Source organism: Pyrgilauda ruficollis, unplaced genomic scaffold (assembly GCF_017590135.1).
Source record: "Pyrgilauda ruficollis isolate IOZ18807 unplaced genomic scaffold, ASM1759013v1 scaffold7, whole genome shotgun sequence".
In the NCBI taxonomy this organism is placed as follows: domain Eukaryota; kingdom Metazoa; phylum Chordata; class Aves; order Passeriformes; family Passeridae; genus Pyrgilauda; species Pyrgilauda ruficollis.
Window position 1 is genome coordinate 6,476,046 of NW_024528821.1, and position 8,360 is coordinate 6,484,405.

Consider the following 8,360-nt stretch of genomic DNA (forward strand, 5'->3'; position numbering starts at 1 on the left):
TAATTTAAATAATCATTGTTCTCCTGAGCAGCTCCTTGGGATGGGGAACCTGGGGCAGAGTCGGGGCTGGGCGTGAGCTGCCACAGCGGTGATTGCTGCCCACCCAGCTCCCAGGTGTGTCATTTTGGTAAACACAGGTGATAAATTTAACTCGTCATCACGATGTAAGCAAATCCTGTTGTCAGTAGGGTGGAAGTATGTGCTACTCCCTTCTTAGAGGAAGGGCTATTTTTACTTAAATAAGTCCTAGAAGCAGCCTCCTGGGCTCCTGGCCAGGCTGGTGGGGCAGTGGTGGTCCAGGGCAGGATGCTGGGGAGGCTGCTGGGGCACAGCCCTGCGCTGTGGCAGCGGGTGGCCCAGCCAGTCTTTCGCCCTGCCAGAGCTGCTGGCAGCAAAGCAAAGAATGCCCAGGACATGGCTTTGCAGACGGCTGATCCAGATGGGTAGAAAGCCTTTGGTCACTGTTTCGTGCTGCAGCACGGAGGGAAAGGGTGTTTGCTGGAAAGGGTGAGAAAATGAGCCTCATTCTCAGCCATGGCTGAGTTATTGCAGTGCTTTGTCTCCTGGGGCTACAAATGGTCCTGGGGTAGGGAGCACATCCAGAGCTCTGACCAGCACAGTGCACAGGGGTAAAGGTTTTTTTATTAAATAGCTGTTCCCCTATGGCAGCAAATACCAACTGATGCTTCATGTCAGGGAATATGTCAATTGAAACAAATAAATGTTCCTCCTCTTACCCAGCTGCCAGGTCTCCAGAGGAGGATCAGTGTGTGTCCCTGAGTGTGCAGGGCTGGTGCAAGTGGAGGACTTACTCCCCTCTGCTTCCTGCTCTGCTCCTTGCCAGATTACAGCTACAGCTCTGTGTGCTTGTGCCAGGCAGGGCCCTGGATTATGAGGCAGGGAGCAGGCATGGGCTGCTCCCAGTTGAACAAGCTTCCTGGTATCGACACAGTTTCTCTTCTTAACCTGCACCACCACTTTCTTGGCTATGCCTTTGCAGATCCCTCACCCTAGGAAAGCTGGGCTGCATGGGCCTGCCAGTGCTCCTGTGGGATGGCCAGAGGTCTCCAGCATGGAGCTTTGCCCTTGTCTTCCTTGGGAAGGAGCATGTGCTTTTAGCAAGTGTACTGCTTGCTGCAGATTTGATTCTGGCACTTGCTGATGTAGCTGTCCTGGTCTCACTGCATTTTGTGAGAGAAATAGGAGAAGCAGGAGACTAAATTTAATTTTCTTGGGCCAAGATTTACAGCTGGGATTTTTCAGCCACTTACAAGTCCTGGCATACATGAGCAGGTCTAGGGCCAAGGCACTTACTATAATTTCACCATCTCAACACAGGTAGGAAGAGATGTTCTCCATGCCCTGTTCTGTAGCAGCAGTGATTTCCTTTCAGCTGAGTACCAGCAATCCAGCAACAGGCAGGGAGTGAGGATGCTGAGACTAGAGACATCCTCATGTCCATCTCTTCCTGCCCATCCTGGTCACAACTGTACATTTCCCAACCCGAGCCCCACATTTGCAAGCACAGGGCATTGTAGTGTGGCTTCTTGGGTGCACCTACCTGGATGAAAGTACTGAGCAGTCTCAGCTGCCCTTGCAAAGACCACTTGTACAGGTGTGCATTGCAAAAGCCAGGGTTTGAGCTAGCCATTGCTTACTGTGTTTTTCAGGGTCTCTCTGCCACTGTCCTTGTTGTTGCCTGTTATTGGGCTTGTTTCCATCAAGAGGAGCCAGAGTCCTTTTCTCACTGTGCTCTGGGTGACAGCATGCAAATGGCATCACCGTGGTAGCCTGATGGGGTGTAATGTATCATCATTAGAGTGCAGTAATGTGGTACCCAGCTTGCATGAGAACAACTGCCAGTCTCCCACCAGGCTGCATTTTAGCAGACATCATCTCTCCATCAGTGATTTCAGGAGGAGCTGTTGAGGAGTTAGCTACTTGTGCTGCTGGCAGTTTGCTTAACTCACTAGTTGGGCCATTTAAAAGCAAGATGCTCACAGGGTGAGATGCTGTGGGCTCGGGGACTTCAGCCCCACATCATTTGCCCTCTTAATCAGGAAGTTTAGAAGAGATTTTTAGTTTAAAACCTACCAAAATTAAAGGGAAGAAAGTCAAATTAAATAAGCTGCAAATGTAACAAAGCACCTCACACCGGCTGCTGAGTCTTTTTGACGTTAGAAAGCACATTTAGCTTCCACAGAATAGAAAAGAGTAATTTTAAACTTTCAATCCTTTTCCCTTTGTACCAACAGCTCTTTTCCCTTTTTGAAGCTTAGCTCATTGCTTTTTACAAAATCTCTTACAGGTAAAGAAGCTTTCAGGAATGAGAGAAGGCCTACAAATTTTGATAAAAAGGTGCTAGTATGGTCAGGACGCTTCAAAAAGGAGGAGGACATTCCCAGGCACATCTCGTAAGTGGACCTGTCAGAATGATTCTTTTGGCTGTGAACACACAGGTTGAGACCCCAGTCTGCATTACCCATGGTTTTGTGGGGGTTAGTACCTCCCCCATGCTGGTGTCCAAAAATAGCTGTAAATAATTGTAACTCTTGTAACTTTTTGTCATTCCCTGTGAGGTAAACTGGATTTGCTTATTTTAGTTACCACAAATTTCAGACTAAGCTGAAGTATCTTTTGCAAGACAAATGGCTTTGAAACTCAGAAGCTACCATGACAAGATATCATTCAATCTCTGGGTTTTTACACGCTTTTCTAGGTTTTATTGATTAGTGATTAATAATGCTGCATAAATTTTAATTAGAAGCTGTGGCTACATACAGCTTTGGTGACAGACTTGTGCAGTGAGTTCCTCCTGTATGGGCTGAGGTACCACCTCCTTGTTGAGATATTTTGTTAAATTGTCACTCAGTTTTGGAGTCCTAATGCTTCTGACTTGTGACATCCTGGGTTCACCTCCAGCTGTCCACACCCTTGCAGGTGTGAGTAAATCCATGGCTGGATATAATTTCAGGGATGGCTCATTGCCATGCTGCAGTTTCTTGCAAACATGAATTGTTTGTTATATGCCAGGAGTTACTCGTGGAAGGTGGTGGAGATTTTCCAGTGATGGATGGGGCTGTTCAGCTGCTTGGGAAGAAAACTCCTGGGCGGTGCAGTTGTGTGCTCTGACCCAGTCAGCCTCCCACTGCAGGCAGATGTTTGTGTGGCTGGTGCCAACTGCCTGGCAGGGGCTGTGCTGTGGTGGGCTCCCTGAGGGTGGCATTGCCTGGCTCTGGTGGCACGGCCCCAGTGTCACCTGGTGCTGCACAGCACCCTATGGCCTTCCCTGCAGCACCCAAAGGTCAGCCCTTCATTATTATAATGGAAAGCCTTTCCTGTCCCTGTCATTTTACAGGCATTCACTCACTCACACAATAAAAGAATACAGGAGAGCAGGAGTTTTGAATCCTGTCATTACTGATGACTTTTGACCTAAATCTTTCCCCCACAGGCTAATTTTTACAGTTCTCCTTTAAGCAGCTGCAGAAAAAGAAGGCTGAACCCCATTGTACATTGACAGGAAGTAGCTGCAAGACTTGAGCATTCACTCCCCGTCTCCCCATGATCTCATTTCACACAGGTTGCTGCAGAATGGAAAGTCTGCTCTGTCCTCCACAGCTCTGAGGTCCTTGACACTGCAAGGAACATTGCCAGGATAAAGGTTTGCTACATCATGATTGCACTGACTGTGCTGGGCTGTGTGACCATGATCATCATGGGCAAAGAAGTGAGTATTGTTTCTGGGGGAATTGGTTCACTTAATGTATGGTCTATGTATGTTCGTTGGAAATAAGCACCTGGGTGACAGATAGATTTGAGAATATGTACATATGAGCAATGTATGCACAAGATCTGTAACACCCCTTCTCCAGAGGAGACACTGGCATTGGAAAGCACAACCTGCTGATTAATATGTTGCTCCTGACCCATGCTGCCATAATCCTGTGCAGTGCAATGCTCTATATGATGGTTTCTCAACAGGAGGCTGTGCCAAAGGTAATGGAATAGTTCAGTGTCAATTGAACATGGTTCTGCCTGACATCTGTCAGCCATGAGGCTCCTGTGGTCCTACCTGCCTGGCCTAGATGCCACCATGGTCACCAAGAGCTGTGACTCTTCTCCCTGTCCCACCCCACTGCTGGGTCTCCAGTTTGACTTGCAAGTCCCAGTGCACCTGTAATCAATTTACAGTGTAATTCTCCTACTAATCAGAGCTGCAAATGCTGAAAATATGGTGTAATAAGGAAACAGATTAACTTCTATCACTGCAAAATATCAAAAAGGAGAGTGAGGTGTCAAAGGAAGTGGTGCAGATGTGGGGAAATTTAGTGGTGGCAACTGTGTGCGTGCAATGATTTCTACCAAATTGTTTCCAGGCTGCGAAGAAGGATCAGACACTGCTGAGGATGAATGCAGAAAAGAAGGCCAAATGGAGGGCTGAAGTGGAGAAAGGTCAGGAGGCAGCTGTCGGGAAGTCACAATGATTTGGAACAGATTTATTTTAATATAAGGAGATTAGTAATTTGCACATGTGGCATATGGACCTGTCTTCCTTTAACTCTTAAGGGCTTTTTCACTGAAACTCTCAGAGCAAAGACTCCACTGCTTAAAAACTGCTCCATGCAAACTGGGAACCCCCTATAGAAAGTAATTCCTTTTTGTGGCTTCTGGTCTTTGGCACCAGGCCCAGCTCATATACAAAGATCTCTTTTAAACTTCAAAGTGTGGAAAGAACAAATGCAGGACTCCCCAGCTCAGGATCAGCTTTTCATGGTGCTGCTGGTGCTCAGGTCGCCTCCAATCCAATCATTGCTCCCAATGATTGTCATGAAAGTTGTCTAGCACTTGCTTAGCTGTGATTTTAGTCCAGAGTAATTGTTAATACATGGTTTGCTAAAACTGAATTCTTTTTAATCATCATAGTTCATTAACTCATAATAAAACAGCTGTCCAATTACATCTAAAACAAATGCATCTCTTCACAGCTTCATTTAGAGTGTCACCACACTCTCTGGGATGATGCTTAACAGATGGGAGAAGTCCTGATGAGATATTGAAAATTACATTTTCACAAAGTGACTTAACTTCAAGACAGGCCCCAGTTCATACCTGTGGGTGCTGATGCTCTGATTCCCCAAGTGTCATGTGTAACCCCTCAAGACCTGTAATGCTGGCTGGTGTAGCTGGATGTGCTACATGGAGTCCCAAGGGACACAACATGGTAAAACCCAGCCAGTCTTACCCCAGCTGCTATAGGAGATGCTGTAGCCATGCTCAGCCCTGGGGCAATGTCCTGAGCATCACACTGGGGCTTGCCTTTCCAAGGTTTATTACTTGGACCAGTCACACTTGCGCTCCAGTGCAGTTTGGACTGAGCTCCTACTCAGGTCTCTGTGGTTTATTGTGTCAAAAACCACGTCCATTTATTGCTGAAGTGTCACTGCACAAACAAGCTGCTGGCAAAATTGGGCTGAAGCATTGCCAGGTGGGCAGCAGTTGTTGGGCTCTGGGATTCCATCTTCTGTGCCTGTGTTTTTTGGGCAGTTTTTCCCCTCTGGTGCTTCTTAGGAGCACTTCTCTCCATGCTGCTCACCTGTTTAGGGTGAGGGGGATGTTACCTCTGTCACATCTCCAGGCTTGCAGTCCTGCAGTCCTTGTTTCTAACTCAGAGCCCCATGCAGTACAGTTCACCAAAAGCGATGTCTGGTCCCTGTAGTATTCCTCACAAAGCACATCTCGGGGAAGTGAAATAACGGTCTAGGACAAGTAGAGAGCGAACAAGTGTCTGCTGAGAAGGCACTTTTGCTTCACAGGTAATATGGACTCTCTCATTTTATACGACCTGGTTTTCTTGGTTAGTGCAATAAACTGCAAGAATTACCTCAAAGGTAGTGCTCATTTGGGGATAAACTAAAAGAGCTTGCTCAATCTCAGATTTTATTTTTTTAAAAATTCTTAAATGCCTTTCATGTGTCCTTTTTCAGAAGGTGCATGTAACAATTAAAGGAACCATTTTGATGCTTGTAAACAAATCCACATCCATGTTCTGAGCTTCCCTGACTTAAGCAGGAAAGGAGATGACCATAGCAATATCTAAAGAGCAAGAAAATTAATTACGACTTGTTCCAGTCTCTGCTCTGCACTCCCTCTGCCTAGGAAAAAAACCTGCTGCAATTGTGAGCTATTATCAGATGCTTTTAAACAGCCATGGTCTCTGCCTACAGTGCATAAAGCTGCCACATTACATATAGTCATTAAGAAAAAATCAATTCTTCCTCCCTGAGCCACTGGTAAAGCATCTGAGTGACCAAATGACCCAGATGCTTTTGGGCTCTTATAAAGAGCTATGACTATTATGTAGGGAAAGACCCTTTACCAGTGCATACATGATTATTCATTTTAATAGCATATCAATAGTCATTTAAATATTATAAAAAATCAGTTGGACTGACCTCTGGCTTGCACTTGGTTGGTGGTAGGTGGCTGCTGGTGTAGCATAGTCTCAGCTGGAGTCTCCCCTGTATGAACTGGACATGCCTCTCCAACACTGGGACTTATCACTGCTTGTTAAGATCTGTTTCCATCTCTGTCTGCAAAGTCCTTTGACTCTCCTCTTGAAAAGCCTCTAATTAACACAGAGTCCTGCATGCATAATTGGCTGATCCTCAGCACCTTATAGTTGTGAGTTTCTTTATTTCTCCTCCCATCTGAATTGCTTCAGTGTCACACCTGATCCTCCAGGCATTTAAAAAGGGATGGGAGGTGTTACTGACTAGGAGCTATTCTTCCTTTTTAATAAAGTGCCTTGTATTTTGCCAGCCTGGCCCTGAGGAGAGGGGCTGGCTCCTTTCTGATGCAGGGGATAAAGCTGAGAATGTGCTGGTTTGCTGTGGTGCTCAAAGAGACCAAGAGTGAGTCCTTTCCACTCTCACCTCCTTGTTTACTGCTCTGTACTGGAGGGAAAGGATTCTTCTTCCCTTCCAGGATTTTTTTCTGTTTTAATGAATTCTTTTATGGCAATGGTTAACAATGTACTGGTGCCACAGAGATTTGTATTACAGTAACAATTATTGTGGAAGCTCTTCTGCAGCAGCTGGGGTTGATCTAATTCTGCTTCCATTAAAACCAGTGCTGCAGTTCCTCCTGGCTGTGGATTAAGGTTATCATCCATGACTTTTTGAAGTTTCAGTGTTTTCCAGAGACTTAGCTTCCCCAGGGAGTCAGGCTGCTGCAGGGCAGAGCTGGGTGCATGAGCTTTCTTCCTCCAGTGCGGTGAGATCAAGCTTTTATGGCAGACTCTGCATCATGAGCCTCCCAGTACACCAGAGGAAAAAAAGTCTCAGCTCAGTCAGGAGATCTCAGTCCCTTCATTTTATCTCTTGTTTTGACCTTCTCAGGGTCAAAAATAAATCAAGTGTCTAGTGACACTGGTATGTTCCTGCACTTGAGAAGGATTTTTTCCATATTTTCTTGTGATTCAGAAAGACCTAATTTTAAAGACTACCCCGTTCTTCTGTGTTTAGTCTCCCACCAAGCGGAGAAACTGCTGCTTGTTTTAAGTCTAAATGCACACAGCTTCAGCTTCAGGCATTGAACATTGTCTTCAACATGGAAACTTTCAACCCAACTCTTCCCTGTGTGTTACCAGTCACCCCTCAGCTGTTGTTTGCAGTTGTATGGCTGCTATGCTTAAAACACCCGGAGTTTCTAACCATTGCCTGGTGGATATCATTGGCTTACTGGCCAGTTAAATGATTGACACTATAGTGAATTTATTCCTGAATCAAGTGATTTATTACATTAGTAGCCCTCTCATAAACAATCCAAATGGATTGCTTTTGTTGGTTTTAGCATAGAATCAATAATCTAGTACTCTGCAGAAAGAAGGGATGTAAAAGCTTCCCAGATTTTACTGACTGCCCTGGAAAATGAAAAAGCACAATGGCTATGCATCAGAAACTGATTCTCCTCTGTCTGTGGCCGAGGCATCAGCACACACATGAGCAGCATGGCCAGATATGCCTGCAAATCTGCTTTTATTTCTGGGACTGCCAAGGATCAGTTCAAAACAGCTTCAAGGCTAAAGGTCTCCTCTGAGTGAGATGCAGTGATGGTTTGGATCTGTAAAGGGACCTGCTCCTTCTTACCACAAAGATCTTTCCAGCTTGGAGCAGCCTCCTGATTTCTCCCTTGCTCAGCATCATTGCAGCAAGTTAAGTGGTGGCTTCTGCCACCACTGGCACTGGAATCCTTGTGACCACCATGATTTCAGAGCTGGCTTAAACACCACTATCCTGCTTGGATTTGGCATAGACTCATTCTAGCCTAGCAGGAAAGCAAGGCCAGTGTTCAATAAT

The 8,360-nt window shown here is 45.8% G+C and overlaps 1 protein-coding gene across 1 annotated transcript; it reads left to right on the plus strand.

Annotated features, from left to right (window-relative positions):
• Positions 1-306: 306 nt before the first annotated feature.
• Positions 307-4,487, plus strand: LOC121363003 (protein FAM162A-like). The gene is given in 4 exon segments (XM_041484972.1): positions 307-457; positions 2,315-2,414; positions 3,622-3,730; positions 4,380-4,487. Coding segments are annotated over 4 exon segments (468 nt in total).
• The last annotated feature ends 3,873 nt before the right edge of the window (positions 4,488-8,360 follow it).